Here is a 16,942-nt window from a genome sequence, read left to right on the forward strand (position 1 = left end):
AGAGGTTTCCCGATTTCCCAAAGAGAGGCTTAAAAGATGTTGAATCGATGATAATAGTGCCACATATGGAGAACTTGCTGTGCGCCAGGAACTGTGTATTCAGAGACATTTGCCATCATTGTGTCACTTAAAACCCTCACAATGACAAAATTGAAATATTGTCATTTGGTGGTTGGGGAAACTGAAGTTCGGAAAGATCATGTGACTCACACATGGTCACATAGCTAAGGGCCGTGGTGGGATTTGAACCTGTCTGACTCTTCTGAAGATCATGGTATTAATGATTCTGAACACTTTCCCTCTGTTCCATGTGAGGGAGAGAAGGGAAGGGTCCCGTAGGGATGAGGCTGATCCCTGGGACGTCGATGGATCCGTAGGTGCCTGTATCCAACACACACACACAGGTACACCTTCCTGTCCTAGTCTTGTGGACTAGGCAAGGCCTCCTGGGACTTCATTTTCCCTTTGAGCTTCAGAAATAGGACCGTGTGTTCAACAGAGACTGTATCACTTCATTTGCTCTGATGCATTGAAAACTTACCCTGGGGGAAAGAAAAAAAAGAAAACTTACCCTGGGAGGAAATGTGGTGCAGCTTGGGAATGCACAGCTCCTCCTGGTCAGGCAGTAACTGCTGATCTAAAGTTACAGGCTCTGCCCCATGGGGCATGCACGATTCTGGAGGGGTTTGGGAGCCAGGAGAAGGTTCAGTTTAGAGCATAGCAGGACAGTCACTATCAGCTCAAAGATGAGAGCAGGGAGAGAGATTGATTACTACTGTCCTCAGAGGGTACAGGGTTCTTCTGTCTTGGACATGACTTTTAGAGAAAGGCATGTGGAGCATTCATATTCTGTATCCATTTAGTGCCTGTGGACACTGAGGCAAGTCCAGATGGTGTGACTGAAGTTTCTTCTCAATTCAGAGTTTATTCCATTGAAGCTTGCCATCCTCCTGAACACCTCAGTGCGGCCGGAGCCCCTATTAAATCGGCATTGGCATGATGGTCTCGGCTCTGTCTGGAAAATGTATACACAGGCTGTTGGGCAGCCACTCTCAATGGCTCTGCGTCTGGGGGACTGAAGTCAAAGTGAAGCATGAGTGAGGGAGAGAATGCAGGTTCGGTATTTCAATATTTTTCTCAGAGTGCAAGATCCCGTAGCTGAGGCCAGTATGGACAGGCTGATCGAGTCTACTAGTATCTTCTGACTCATAGACGTTTTTAAAAATTCAGGTCGAATGTTCCTTCATTCCATCGACAGCTGTCCCTGTCCCATTAAGTCTCTTCTTGTGCAGGGCCCTGAGTTAGAAGCTGTGGACCTCAGAGAAACCAATCACTGCCTGTGTGGAATCCCTCCTAGGCTGGGGAAGTGTAATCTAATCAGAGAAAGACATAGCTTGTTGGGGTATAATATTATTAAGCAAATAGAGATTAGATATTTAAATCGATTTAAGGATTTATGAATGAAATGTTACCCTGTCTGGGAGTTCCTTCAGTATGATACCGGAGAAGTGGGTGGCAGTATAAACGAAATGAGATTGGTCATGAGTTAGTAATTATTGCAGCTAGATAATGGGAACATGGAGATTCATTATACTCTCCCGCTTTCGTATGAGTTTAAAATTTTCCATCATGAAAAAGAAGACAGAGATGAACTGAGGGGGACATAAGACTCCGGGCAGGTTACATATGGACGCATATCCCTGGTGGCTTCCATCCAGCTTTCCCACCCTGGCTAACAGACTAGATACACTAGTAGGGTAAATCTTAGCTTTTTTTTTTTATTTAATTTTATTTATTTATTTATTTTTATAAATTTATTTTTTATTGGTGTTCAATTTGCCAACATATAGAATAACACCTAGTGCTCATCTTACAAGGACCTGCAAGGCTTTGCATCATCCGACCCCTTCCTTCACTCATCTGTTCTCTTAGACCCATTTTTTTTTTCTTTCTTCCACCCAGGTTGTATGGTGTGTCTTTGTGCAATTATCTGACTCAGGCCTGTTTTCCCAATTAGCATAGACATTCCGTGCAAAGTAAAAACTTCATTGCGTGTTCCATGGTCTCCTTGGTGTCTCATGTGCTGCTTGACACCTAGTAGCCACTCCACAAATCCTTATGGATTGAATGGATCCCTCTTAATCCTGTCTACAAGCACTGGGTTGACTCAGTTATAGTCCCTTGTGAACGTGCACATAGAAGGGGAAAGTCTCCTCCTACCCTTTATGTGGGGGTATATAGAATCCTGGAGCGGGGATTTGGGGACTTGGGGAGCCTATATGGACAGCCTGTTGGACTCAGAGGAGGTGATGGGACCTCTCGAGATGCAGCGCAGCCCTGACACAGAGGCTTTGGCTCTGTTCAACTTTTTCCACTCATAGCTTGCTTCCAGCCTCCTTGGCTGACTGGTGGGTGCTTACTTAGCCAGGAGAAGGGAGAGAATAACTTAGGGGAGATTTGGGGAGTCACTGAACTCCAGGAACTCATAAACCTTCATGGCCTCTCTCCCAGGAGCCAGTCGGCCTTGGGCGGGAACCTTTGCCTGACTCCACAGGTGAGGGTACAGTGACGCCCTCAATGACATCATCAAAGGCTAAATGGTCTTTGCCTTAATTTCCATTTCTTGGGACTTTCAGGGCTGTCTCTGCAGGGGAGCAAGGGTCTCTGAGCCATAACATGGTTACCACGGGTCACTTAATAGAAGCACCTTTGGATTCACACAGCCCTGTGGTGTGGCCCTGGTCCCAACTGCTTCCCAGCTTCAGTTCTCTGAACTGCAAAGTTGGAATAACAGCCCTTACCCTGGGGATCTGTAGGGCTCAGAGTAGCTGGCGATATCGATACATTTCCTGACTACAAAGGAGAGCTCAAAAGTGACACTGTCATAATTATAGCGCCAAAGAGCTGGGGTGGACAGGTGCAAAGTTCTCTATTACTAGGGAAGGCAGGTATGCCCTTAGAGGTCAGTTGATATTTGAGCAAAGTCTTAAATGCAAACCACAGCGATAATAAAATGATGGCAGTTACCGTGTATGTTACGGGCTCAACGCTTCCTGGACATTTTGGCTCACCCGAACGAAGCTCCTTACAGTCCTTAAGGGCACATCCTGTTGCATTTTGCAGGTAGAGAACGTGAAGTTCAGAGAGGTCAAGTGACTTTGCCAAGGCAGGGATTATTCAGTTTTATCCATCATCGGTCTCAGCTCCCTACGAGGACCTGCAAGGCTTTGCATCATCTGACCCCTTCCTTCACACTCAACACGAACTTACCAAACACACATAGTTGGTGTTCAGTAAATCCGCGTTGAGTGACTAATGAATCTGATGGGCTCCACATTCTCTCCAGCCTGCGTTACACATCCCAGCTCGGGGAGATGAACGTGTCTGTTTGACCAAATCATTCTATTGCCTTTCCTGTCTTAAAAGGGAGGGTATCAGCGATGCCGGACAGTTTTGTAATCGGCCACGTGGAATGTTTCAGTAAGAGCAGCAAACATTTTCCAGGTCCAAATGACAAGGCAATCTGAGGGAGCATCTCCTCCCACCCCATCACCCCTTCGGGTGCCCGGCGTGTCTGAATTCTCTTTACGGGCCTGAAATTCATTTCTGGCGACACTCACATTACAGGAAGGGAGGTCAGTGAGTCACGTCAACACAGACAAGCCCGGACTTGGCACTTAGCTTTTCAGACGAGGTGTTTCCTTGAGGTTGGTATTACAAATAAAGCGCTGACCTGTGGTGTCAAGCAATTGCGCCTGGGAGCGGGAGGAAGGAGGAAGCGCAATGCTAGGAGCAGCTTTCCCTCCCCGGTGTGTATATGAATAGTGCCAATAAGCTGTCAAATAAAATCAAGGTTCAAAACATACAGCCTTCAATCTGATTTCACTAACATGCCGACTGCTGCTCAGAGGGAACAGATCGATCCTATTTTGACAGGACTTGGTGCAGTGCTGAGCGCTGGAAGTCTCCGCTCCGGGCCAGATTAATAACAGCTCACGTTACTTTGCAACTTAAATAGAACCATATCTGAGCTCGATGTGACACTCCTGATTTCCTCTCCTGTGCGTCCTCCTTGTGTCGACTCTCCCGTCAATCCTCCTGCCTTTTTTTTTTTTTTTTTGGCTCTTCCATATCATCTTCTTCTTCCTCTTCCTCTTCGCTTTAGCATCTTTAAAAATATCTCCTCCCCATCTCCCTCCTGTACCTAAGAGTATGGAGTCCCTGCTACGTGCCGGGCACTGGGCTGCGTGCTGTTCACAGATCATCGTATTTGATCGCCACAAGGTCCTTATAAAGCAGGTGGAGGTGTGCTGTTTACAGAGGAGGAAACAGACGTTCACAGTGGTTCAGAGCTTCCCCGGGTTTGTGTAGCTAGAAAGTGGCAGAGGGTGGCGATCCCAGGCAAGACTTCTCTGATTAGGAAAGCCCCTGCTGCTCTCATGACATCAGGGGTCCCCGACTTCTGGCAGGACATGAGGGTCGCCTGAGGAAGCTCTACTCCTCTCCATGCATGGGCGCCACCACCGTATTCATTAGCCTGGGGGAGGCCAGGGCATGGAGACTGCCCAATATTCTGCTTTCCCTTTATCCTTATGTTTCTTAGCATATAAACAGAAGCATATGTTGAAGTAGGTCGCAGCAAAGCCCTGAGGATCAGGAGGGGTTCTCGTTCCTCTTATGGGGAAGGACTCACCTTTCTAGAAGTTGGCGCTGCCAGAAAGCACAGATGTGCCTTTGTCTTTCTGATGCAGGTGGGCAAGTGGGAGAACCAGAGCCTGAGCCTGAGGCATGCCGTGTGGCCGAGGTACAAATCCTTCTCAGACTGTGAGCCAGACGACAACCATCTGAGCATCGTCACCCTAGAGGAAGCCCCCTTTGTCATCGTGGAAGACATAGACCCGCTGACCGAGACATGTGTGAGGAACACCGTGCCATGTCGGAAGTTCGTCAAGATCAAGTGAGTCTGGGGAGGCCATTGGGTGAACGCACCCAATCCTTTACAAATAGCCAGTGTCATCGACAATGGTGGTGTCCATAATACCATAATAAAATGTCATATAAAATAGACCATTATAATACTGTATGATGATCTATGATATTAGGGGTGTTTTAAAGACTGAAATAAATAACTGGAATTGCGCCAGGTGGCTTACTTTCATTTAATTCCAGCAACAGCAATAGGAGGTAAGTGGTTTTAGGTATTTAAACTGAGTTATGGGGAGATTCAGAAAAATGCTCAAAGCCATTCAATGAGTGAACGGATGAGCTAGGACTCAGACGCTGCTCCGTCCAACTCCATATTCTTAACCACTGTGCTGACTCAAACTTCCCCTTCGGTCTCACCTTAAATTATTATTACTTTTTTTATTTTTCTGGCTGGTTCGTCCTCCAACCCTGCACATCCATCTACTCCCTTCCATCTTTTTTTTTTTTTTTTAATATATATCCCAGATACAAACTCTTCAAAAACTTTGAAAACTTCTCTCCAGCTGGGGGTCATTGTACACCTTCCATATGACTTTCTGATGTGATCAGTGTAGACCTGCCCTTCTGGTGGTTTCCTAGCTCACCGACAGTAAGCCAGTATCACATCTGTGCCGTTTCCTCTTTTATTAACAATCGAAGGAAGAACTGACAGTTTTTGTGAGAGCTTCTGGTGAAGTTTGTCCTTAACCTGTCAGCCTTTTAGGGAAGCATAAAGCTTCATGACCAAGTCCATGACCCCGAGTCTAGTCTTTCTAGTGCAAACACAAATAAAGACACATCCTTGTGGGGATTTTGCCAAAGGAAAAGGCCTACCGTTGGAGTATTTTTGTCCATATTTTCTTTTCTTTTAAAGATTTTATTTATTTATTGTTGAGAAATACAGAGAGAGAGGCAGAGACACAGGCAGAGGGAGAAGCAGTTTCCCTGCAGGAGAGCCTGATGGGAGACTCGATCCCAGGACTTAGAGATCACGACCTGAACCAAAGGAGATGCTCAACCACTGAATCACCCAGGCACCCCTATCCATATTTTTCTGAGCCCTTCCTGTCATCCAGATAATTCTCCCGTGAACTTTAAGTTCCTTCCCAAGTTGAGTTTGTGGTCCCTCATTCCACAGAACCCAGGGTGTGTCTCTGTGCCTTAGTGTGTTCAGGCTACTGTGACAAGTCACCACAGATGACGTGGCTTAAAAAAAAAGAGAGACTTGTTTCTCATAATTCTGAGGGCTGGGAGTCCACCAGCAAGGTGTCTGGTTTACAGACGGCCTTCTTCTCTCAGTATCATCACATGCTGGAGCGGAGACAGAAAGGAAGCAAGCTCTCCTGTCTTGTTCTAAGGGTGCTCCTCCCATTCATGAGGGCTTCACCCTCTGACCTCTGGACCTCCCAAAGGCCCCACCTCCTAACACTATCACACTGGAGTTTAGGGTTTCAACATATGAATTCAAAGGAACCCAAACATTCAGTGCATACCGTTGGATCTCTCTATCACCTGTTTTTATGGCCTATAAAGCCCCACCTCCCCCTGCCCACTGGAGTATGAGCTACCTAAATATTGGAAACATGGCTTACGTGTCTGTATGCTCAGTGACAAGCATGAAATATGACACACCAGTGTTGATAATGCTTAAACAGACAAGTGAATGGCTACTTATCTTCCCACATTCTGAATTCTGATGTAAGTCATTATACGAGATGCAGATCCCCAGAGCTCAGCACTTGGGATAAAGATAATTTTTTAAAAATATGATTGCAAAATGTATTTTGAAGGCACATTTTCGTTTGCAGAAAATTCTTTTTTTTTAATCAATGAGGAGCCTCTTTGGAGTTAATATTCTGAATAGATTAGTCAATAAATAAATATACATTAAGCACAGTGCTGGGAACAGACCATACATCAGTGAACAGAGAAGACCAGGGTCTTGCAGTATGGAGTGTACACAGTTAAGAAGAAAACAAGTCAACCAATAAAAGACCAGGACATCATATCCATGTTATGATAAACCTTGTGAAAGATACAACTAGTGTGATGAGAGAGTAACTTGAAGTATGTGGAGCTTCGTTAGCTCACACCAGTGAGGCGTAAGATGAGGTAGAAAAGGATGATGAACATGTGAAGAACAGAGGGAAGAGCCTTCCGGGTAGAGGGAGCAGCAGGTGCAAAGGCCCTGGGGGAGGAAAGAGATCAGCAGGTGTGGGAAACAAAAGGAAGCCCAGGGCAATGCCAGAGAGTGATGAGCTGGGCAGGAGACAGAAGGGGTAAATGTGGGAAAGTTGTCCAAGGAGATATTGATTGGGGTGGGCGTTCTTCGAGCACAACTTGGTCAGATGAAGAAAGCAGAGAGATTGTCACAAAGCAAAGACTCTTCCCTCTGTAGGGGGACCTCCTTTATGACAGCAGCGCCTTCTTTGTTTCAATAAGGCCAATCGAGTAGAGCCTCTTGGGCTTCACAGCCAGTAATAGGAGCTTTAAATCTTTAACATCAGAAGCCTTGGAGCTGACAACATAGGGCAGTGAGCCCTGAGCCACATTTGTATGGAGAAAATGAACCCCCCAATAAATTACTCTCTTTAAAAGAATTGACTTTTTCTTTACTGGAGACTATAAACAGATTAACAGGTTCAAATGCACATTTTTGGTTGCTGTGGGAGGTGGCGGCTTGCAGCTTCCCTTCCCCACTTGGCGACATGACAAGTTGACTGCACATCTAGGTGTCATTAAAGTCTTTGAAAGCCATAGGCAATCACTGGGACCCATTCATCCCAACATTAACACAGATCAGATCAATTGCATTTCCTACAGGTAATATCTTTGAGGCAGGCTGATTGGCTCTAAGAAGGATTCTGTTAGGTAACATGGTTATATTTTTCTTGGTGATAGTCTCCCAGGGAAAACTCTTTGTCTCTCACTTCTGGTGAATGGTGGGGTCTTTAGGACACACATCAGTCTTCTAAAAACATAGGTAAGAGGAAATGAGCTGAGAAATCAAGCATCTCTCGTCATCTGTTAGTTGGGTGTTAAGGCATGAAGAGAAAATTGAGGAAAAATGATCTGGCTTGATATGTCAGGGGAAATGGCCACACTGTCGATTAATCCCCCAAACTGTCAGATTGTCGGTGAGAAGAGAGGAAATGTATTTCTAAGCATTTATGCGAGACGTGCTTTAGATGCTTTATTTTATTTAATCTCCCCGACTATCCTGCAAGGTAAGCATCAGCCTTCTCAGTTTGCAAGTGAGCAAACTGAGGCTCATTAGTGAAGACACTCATGTGTGTCTTCTTGGTTGTTAGGAGCAGACCTGGGACCTGGTGGCAGTGCTGTCAACCTGCATGGCTGCGATCCTATCCACTGGGCATGCTGGGAAACTGGAGCTGAACTAGATTCCTTATTGGAGTCGTTTCCCCACATTGACTTTTATGGGCCACCTTTACTTTCGGGTGATTGGTGGGAGCAGGGAAAGAATGCATCGAGCGCCATTTCTCAGATGTTTGTATAGTCAAGTGACACCCCCCTTCACATGTACACAAGGGCTGTGATTGGAACCAATGAAAGTTGCCAATTACAAGCTGGTCTGTGTTTTCATAATCTCTCTGAGAAATCTGAGAAATTCATCTGTCGCATTTGCTACATGTCTTCTCATCCCTTGTCCTTAGTGCTTAATTGCATGTCTTATACATAGTGGGTACTCAGTGGTGGCTTGTTGGTTGAAAATGTATTAATGATGGCTGTATCTAGAAATAAACCTGGCATTAGGAGACATGGGGAGATAATCAACTCACTAACTGGCTGAGGTTCTCCATGAGGCCAAAGAATATCACCGTGTGCCTGTGACCCTGGATCTTAAGCCAGGGGCGTTCATAACTCCTATCCAGACTCTCCTAGGAATCCTGACCAGGGGAAGGAAGACCCTGTGATAGAGGAAGGGAGGGAGCAGAGGGAAGAGGTAGAGAAGGAGCATCAATGTGTGGCCCATGGTGGCCAGGAAAAAAGAGAGAGTTGGCTCTTGCATGTTTTTTAATGAGCCACAGATAGGTACCAAGGAGGTCATATTTGGACATGTCATTGGTTTAATGTACTTAGGACACATTTCTATCATGTTTATGGCATTTTGCAACCTGTTTCCGTTCCTCAAAGTCACATTGTCAAATCTACCCCCTTTCATGGGCATAGATAGACATCAATGGTACTTGATGTGTGTGTATATCTAATTATATATGTAGTATATACTCACTGCAGTTAATTTGTGGGGGAAAAACCTAAAAATAGGAAAAAGAGAAAAAGTAATTTCTCACCATTCAAAAATAGCTGTGCTTTGTATTTCATTGTTTTTCCATCCAGATATTTCATAAGCTCATCTGTTTTTTTAGCTAGGACTGTTCTGTATGTAACACTGTGTAACCTACTTTTTTTCCCCTGTGATATGGAAATGGAAGTATTTTCCTATTGTGATGTTGGATTTCCATAAACATCAATGTAGTGCTTAGGTAACCATCTGATGTGTGGGTGTGCCAGCCATGGAATATCCAGAGCACATATCTCATGACATGCATGACTCGGGGAGTTGAGCTAAACCAAATGCCCCAGCGCAAGGTGGACCGGGTGTATTGCCCAGAGAGGTCTTGATCTTCCTCCATGAGTCATCTAAGTAGTAGCTGTTAATTGGGAAGACCCTGTTTCTTTCCTTTTTAAAGGCATTTCTGATTTTTATACGTCCTTTGAATAGGACTTGGCCAGGTAAATAAAGTGAGGTGGCTGGCACAAAGCAAAGTATGTCACCTTGGTAGGTGATGATGGCTTTTAAGACTGCAGTAATAGGGATTTTTCCTGCAAAAGGGCATTGCTATTTCATAGTGTCACTTTGTATACTTCCTGCCATATAGGGAGGGTGGGAAAGTGTTAGGAATGAGCCCGCACTTGACAGATGACTCCATCAAGACACATTAAGTCCATGGAGTCAGGCACCAGGTGGATCCTGGGTCTTCTGATTCTCAGCCACATTTTCCTCAGGAAGGAAAGTGCCTTCCCTAAGTAAGTCACCTTTATTTCTTCTCTTTGGTTGCAAACCTCTATTTGCGGTGATAGGATAAAGCAAAACCCTCCTTCGGTGGAGAATTTCATGTCTTCTGTCCCTTTTCCATTTTCCCGTAAGCTTTTTAATTCTGCTGAGATCCTGTGCCTGAACTCTGGCCTAAAGATGCTGTAGGTGTCATAAACTTAAGAATAAGAGGTGGCAACTCTCAACGGTACAATGGGGGAAACATTATTAACTAAGAGAAATACCTTGAAGTTTATTTCAACAATGGTTAGGAAGCATGGTACACGGTAAAAATAATAATAACTCGGTAAAAGTTAGCCATTGTCATGGCTGCTGTCACAATTAAGAACACTTTCTACTTTTGCCGACGTAAACTACTGCATGTCCTCGAAAAAGCCACCTCCTCATGTTTTCCCGCACGGAAAACAGTGGAAGTGTGTTTGGTAATGACTATGAACAAATCTTGCGGTGCTAATACTCTACAATCTCGGGGTTTTTCCTACAGCAATTCAACCAATGAGGGAATGAACGTTAAAAAATGCTGCAAAGGTTTCTGCATCGATATCCTGAAGAAGCTTTCCCGCACCGTGAAGTTCACCTACGACCTTTATCTGGTGACTAACGGGAAGCATGGCAAGAAAGTCAACAACGTGTGGAACGGGATGATTGGCGAAGTAAGTGGCCTTCCTCCTGCGGGCTCCCATCCGGCCTCTACACCTGCGATGCTTGGGAGTGGTGGGAAGGAAAAATTAAATCCCTGTCCTCCTTTGCCTTGCATACAGGTGGTCTACCAACGGGCGGTCATGGCCGTTGGCTCCCTCACCATCAATGAGGAGCGCTCTGAAGTGGTGGATTTCTCTGTGCCCTTCGTGGAGACAGGGATCAGTGTCATGGTTTCAAGAAGCAACGGCACTGTCTCACCTTCTGCTTTTCTAGGTATGTGAACGTCACGGTCACTACTGTTTTCCTAATAGGGAACTGTAGCAATTGTAGCTATTTGTCTTTGCTCAAAGGATGGAACCAGGTAGGACCTTGGTCAGTTCCATGTAGCGCCATCAGCACACTCCAGAGTGAGTCCTATTTGAATCATTTCAATTCAATCCTCCCCCCACCCCCGCCCCTGCCCCAGCCATTAACATCTTTCATTTCTCTCTGACTTGGAACTATCTGTTGAAAACACAATCACATATTCAGATACTGGTCTTGATTGTGTAGAATGTAGATCAGTGGATATATGTCTCAGAGCCTTGAAAACGTTACAAAATAAATAAACCTGTCTGTCCACAGTTCATTTAAATCAGCCCATAAGCCTTTATCCGGCATCCTCGTTCCCATCCTCCATCCCTCGCTGGCATGACAGCCATTTATTTACTGGATGTGAGGGTGAAATGATGATGACCACGCAGTGATTTATACCAGCACTCCGATAAACAAAATACAAGTAGTCTGAAGAGCATACACTGATTGAAAATTAATGGAATCATACTTTAAATGTGACTATCCTTCAAGCTGTCTGGTTTGTAAGGGATGAAATTCCTTACTCTCAACTATTTCATAAATTTATGTTTTGATATAAAAGATTTCTTTTTTAATTATTTTTATTGGATTTCAATTTGCCAACATACAGCATATCACCCAGTGCTCATCCTGTCAAGTGCCCCCCTCAGTGCCCATCACCCAGTCACCCCAACCCTCCGCCCACCTCCCCTTCCACTACCCCTTGTTCGTTTCCCAGAGTTAGGAGTCTCTCATGTTGTGTCTCCCTCTCTGATATTTCCCACTCATTTTCTTTCCTTTCCCCTTTATTCCATGTCACTATTTTTTATATTCCCCAAATGAATGAGACCACATAATGTTTGTCCTTCTCCGATTGACTTACTTCACTCAGCATAATACCCTCCAGTTCCATCCACGTTGAAGCAAATGGTGGGTATTTGTCATTTCTGATGGCTGAGGAATGTTCCATTGTATACATAAACCACATCTTTTTTATCCATTCATCTTTCAATGGACACCAAGGCTCCTTCCACAGTTTGGCTATTGTGGACATTGCTGCTAGAAACATCGGGGTGCAGGTGTCCCGGCGTTTCACTGCATCTGTATCTTTGTGGTAAATCTCCAGCAGTGCAATTGCTGTGTCGTAGGGCAGGATTTCTTTCTTTCTTTCTTTCTTTCTTTCTTTCTTTCTTTCTTTCTTTCTTTCTTTCTTTCTTTCTTTCTTTCTCTTTCTTTCTTTCTTTCTTTCTCTTTCTTTCTTTTTCTTTCTTTTCTTTCTCTTTCTCTTTCTTTCTTTCTTTCTTTCTTTCTTTCTTTCTTTCTTTCTTTTTCTTTCTTTTTTTAGAGCAAGGTAGAGCTCGACTTTCATCTTGTTTTCTTTTTTTTAAATTTTTTAAAAATTTTTATTTATTTATTCATGAGAGTCATAGGGAGAGAGACAGAGACACAGGCAGAAGGAGAAGCCGGCTCCCTGAGGGGAGCCCAATGTGGGACTTAATTCTGGGACTCTGGGATCACATCCTGAGCCAAAGGCATACACTAAACTGCAGAGCCACCCAGGTGTCCCTCTGTCCCTCATCTTGTTTTCTTTAGCGCTGTGTGTATATATGCCTGATGCGGCCTGGTCAGAGAGGCAGAAACTGCATGGGACAAAGGCAAGCATTACTTATTTTTTCTTTAAAGAAAAGTATTGTGTGGGATGTTTGGTTATCAACAGTTTTTGACAGTGACTACCTTGAAGATTGTAGGATTCAAATTTCATTCTCCTTAGCACCCCCGTCATCCGTGGGTTTGTCCCAGATTTGGGAAGGCTAAGGCAAACACTGACCCCAAAAGAAAATTGCATGATACAGGGGAGCCAGATCAAAGTCAGTAAATTTCTTGCATTTTTCCAGACCCACACAGAAGAACCTTTGTCTATTAGAGAGCTAGCACTTTGTGGACACACGCTTCAAGCCCACAGTCTTGTTCTCCTACCATCTTCTTTGGTATGTCACGATGGCTTCCAGGGAAGCTGTCTGTGCTTCATTCATTCTCTTGAGTGAAACGTTGACTAACAGGATTTTGGATACTGCCTCACTCACGGAGACATACGGATTTGCTATTTCCATTTTTGATAATCCATTTAAGCCGTTGAAATCCTTACCGCTCTCCGTGGATTTGATTTTGCACTCCCCGCTTCCATTCTCGTCACCTTTATTGGAATAATGTGGACCTTGACAGATACACACCTCATTATGTTCCCTTTGTGTCTTGGTCTGATATGGATAAGGGACCCCTCTCTCAGTAAAGGAGCCTCACAGCACCATGAAAAATGCAGCTGATAGAGACAACGTGCAGATTCTTAACAATGATTGGGTGGACCCTCGCGCATGAGCCACTCTCCTTGTCGTGGTGTCCCACTCCCTAGCAGACCCTTTAACAGGGCTCTTTGGCCCTGGAGGTTAAAAAAAGTTTAGAGGAAGTGAGTTCATGGAAAGAATGGAAAGAGTTCAGTTTCACTCCTTCCTTCCTTCCTTCCTTTCTTCCTTCCTTCCTTCCTTCCACCTTCCTTCCTTCTTCCCTTCCTCATATCTTTTTTTTTGAGAGAGAGAGCGAGTAGCAGGAGGGACAAGGGAGAAGGAGAATCCCAAGCAGGCTCTACGCCCAGCATGGAGCCCATTTTGGGGCTCCATCTTGACTCTGAGATCATGACCTGAGCCAAAATCAAGAGTCAGACGCTCAACCTACTGAACCATTCAGGCGCTCCCAGAGATCTGTTTCTTTTCACAAGTTGTTGACATATCTCCATAGTGAACTAGAGTGAACGTTTTTTCCAATTCAAACAGAGTGAAAAAAAAAATACCATCAACTGGCTTGGCTCATTAAAAAAAACGGGGGGGGGGTCGCTAATATAAAATCTGGCCTCAACCCAGGTTCCCCTAGATTTTTTTTTTTTAAAGATTTTATTTATTTATTCATGAGACACACACACACAGAGCGAGTGAGGCAGAGACACAGGCAGAGAAAGAAGCAGGCTCCACGCAGGAAGCCCGATGCGGGACTCGATCCCGGGTCTCCAGGATCATTCCCTGGGCTGAAGGCAGCACTAAACCTGCTGAGCCACCCAGGGATCCCCACCTAGATTTTTGTCTTACCTGCATTAGTACAGCATTTCCATAACAAATCAGGTATTTTTACTAAGTTAAGCCAAGCCTCCTTTCCTCCTTATTCTTCCTACTGTATCTTTAAAAAGAAAATAAAATACATCGTAGCCAGAGGAAACTATTTTCAAAGCTGTTTTGACACAGTAGGCTTAATATTTTTTCCAGTCACTAAATTACATCCCTATTCGATTGTGCACCCCCTTATTTATGGTCATTATCTGCAGGTTTTGAAAGTCATAATGAACCAACCATGCTAAGCTACATTTTTCCATTCACTGGCTCAGTCATCTGGAAGAACCCAAACATTCAAAATCTGATTGCATTGCTCGTCATTATTTCCTATCCTCTCTCCGCAAACTCCATTAACTCACATTGGAAACACTTGCAGGTAATGCCTCTGAGCGTTTGTGTAAAAATGTAACCAGCAGCTCTTCAAGGACAGAGGCAGCATCTCTTGCAATATTTCCATTCAGTTACTTCCGAAAGGCTTTCCAAGCAGGTTGGATTGTTTGATCCAAAGAAATGCCAACCCAGAGTATCCTAGATTGAAGTCCCTTTGTGGATGAATGTTGTATTTGCTTTTAAACCAGTAGAGGGGGAAATCCCTGGATGGCTCAGCAGTTTAGCGCCTGCCTTCGGCCCAGGGCATGATCCTGGCATCCCGGGATTGAGTCCCACATCGGGCTCCCTGCAAGGAGCTTGCTTCTCCCTCTGCCGTGTCTCTGCCTCTCTCTGTGTGTCTCTCATGAATAAATAAATAAAATATTAAAAAAATAAACCAGTAGAGGATATAATCCATATCTACCCAAGATATTTCTGGGGTACTCCTTAGACATTATAGATGGTGCTTCACCATTATTCCAGCGCTTTTCTCCATGGTAGTGGTGGTGGTGATGGTAGTAGAGAGAATAGCAATCCTTCAGGACACTCCTAGGTACCTACCTTACTAAAACCAGAACAGTGCAGCAGAATCCTTTTATCCCCCTGCCATGCTCACAACTCAAGGGACAGATGTCACTGCTAAATGGGAAAACGTCTGGACAATCAGTTGCTTGTTCAGGCTCCCACCCAATTTCTGGAACAGTAAGTGTCCCCATGAGGATGCATCAACTGCCAAATGAAGTCCACTGCAGGTTTACAGATTCTGACGTGTGAATGAAGAATTCAGGAAGGATGCCCCCTAATAGTTTTCATAATGTTACCACAGCCTGCAGAGAAAAGAAGTTACCGGATTACTTAATGTTAATAATGTTTTAAACCAAGATGCCTTTTTCAGGACCCTACACAGCACACCACCACCATCGGGTCTGGCTTTAACCATAGAATCAGATAACTATTCCATTTAATTTATCATGTGTACAGTGTGCAACACACACCACCACACGCTTTCCGTGTGCATGCTCATTTACCCCTCATGGTGATCTGGTAAGACACACCAGGCCTTTAACATACCCTACTTGGAGAATTACCTTACCATTTATTCCTATCTTGAATATTCAGTATTTTTAATCCCCTAATTATTCCTTTAGTTCTCCTTTTTGGATACACCTCATTACAGTGATTGCAGTGATTTCAGGGATGTAATATTGTTATTACCCAAGGTAATTTTAACTAAAATATAGTTGCAATCTCATTGATTTCTTCAAATTCATCTTGTGTTATTCAAACTGAGTAGGCTGTGTTGTTACGGGTTCCTTTTTAACATATTCGCACTTTTGAAACTGCATTGCAAAGCGTTCCTTCCAGTTTCTAAATTATCCTGTGTAGTTAAAGCTTCGGACATATTAGTTTCTTGTGATGTAGTAAGCTCATTAAATTGGAATTTATGATGACCTCTAGCTGTGTTAGGTAGTCACAGACTTTAATCATAAGGTGGCTTGCTACCAGTCTAGTTCTTTATGATTATTACCACCTCCATCAGAAAAACAATTTAAAAATAATAAAATGTCTACTATTCAAAAGGTGTTATTGGGCTTCTTATATTTTACCTTCAGAAATGTTTGCTTATGATGAAAAGGATTATAAGTTTATTGGTATCCAAGGGCAGTTTCTTCCCAATGATGCATTCAGGTGGAGATATATTCATTTTTCAAAATTTTAGCCTCTGTCAATTTTCTAGCAAATCTGTGTCACATACGGATACAGTGACTCCATTCAGCTCATTTTTCATATCCTCAATTGGACTGAATATAAATGTTAATTTATTTTACATAAAATCTCTTAACTTTCTAGAGTGTTCTAAGATTTAGAACCCTGTGATTTGGCCTGCCCTTCTGAGACATCTGAATGAACATGAGCTGACGTAAACTCCTTGGGGGAGAAATAACCATTTATCCATCTATAATTTCAGTTGCCTATACTCTTGAAGCAATGCTTTCTCATTGAATTACCATGACCATAATCTCCTCAAATGACTTTTCAAATACATTGAAGGCCATGACCAACATCAACAAGATTTTAAACTTGTAGAGATCTCATTGGTCCAGAGCTCAGGGCAGGATGGGGAGTGTGGTGGTCATGGTGGCAGATGATGACCTTCTGATATTGCTGTCAACCCCATGATTTTATGAGCCTTTTCTAACAGGCTGTAATGCTCTCTTTCCTTCTGGAATTCCCTGCACCTCATCCCTCTGGCATGTAAGGATAAAAATGAAAATAAGAATTAAACCCTTGCTGATCTGCAGAAGCCTTAGGACTGACCATTTGGATCTAATCTTGCTTTCCCCGGAGTGTTGATCCCCTGGATGATGCTATGATCACATAGGACCCGATGGCTTCT

The 16,942-nt window shown here is 43.9% G+C and overlaps 1 protein-coding gene across 3 annotated transcripts in view; it reads left to right on the top strand.

Annotated features, from left to right (window-relative positions):
• GRIN2A (glutamate ionotropic receptor NMDA type subunit 2A) overlaps nucleotides 1–16,942 on the top strand; it is a 545,905-nt gene that overhangs the window by 460,461 nt on the left and 68,502 nt on the right. For all 3 annotated transcript variants that reach the window (XR_005360918.1, XM_038540398.1, XM_038540400.1), the window contains 3 exons: nucleotides 4,752–4,957; nucleotides 10,527–10,695; nucleotides 10,804–10,957. Coding sequence is in view for 2 of the 3 variants with exons in the window: in XM_038540398.1 (XP_038396326.1) it covers nucleotides 4,752–4,957; nucleotides 10,527–10,695; nucleotides 10,804–10,957 (529 nt within the window). In the remaining variant the exon portion in view is untranslated. The remainder of the gene's footprint in view (nucleotides 1–4,751; nucleotides 4,958–10,526; nucleotides 10,696–10,803; nucleotides 10,958–16,942) is intronic.

This window comes from Canis lupus, chromosome 6, assembly GCF_011100685.1.
Source record: "Canis lupus familiaris isolate Mischka breed German Shepherd chromosome 6, alternate assembly UU_Cfam_GSD_1.0, whole genome shotgun sequence".
NCBI lineage: Eukaryota > Metazoa > Chordata > Mammalia > Carnivora > Canidae > Canis > Canis lupus.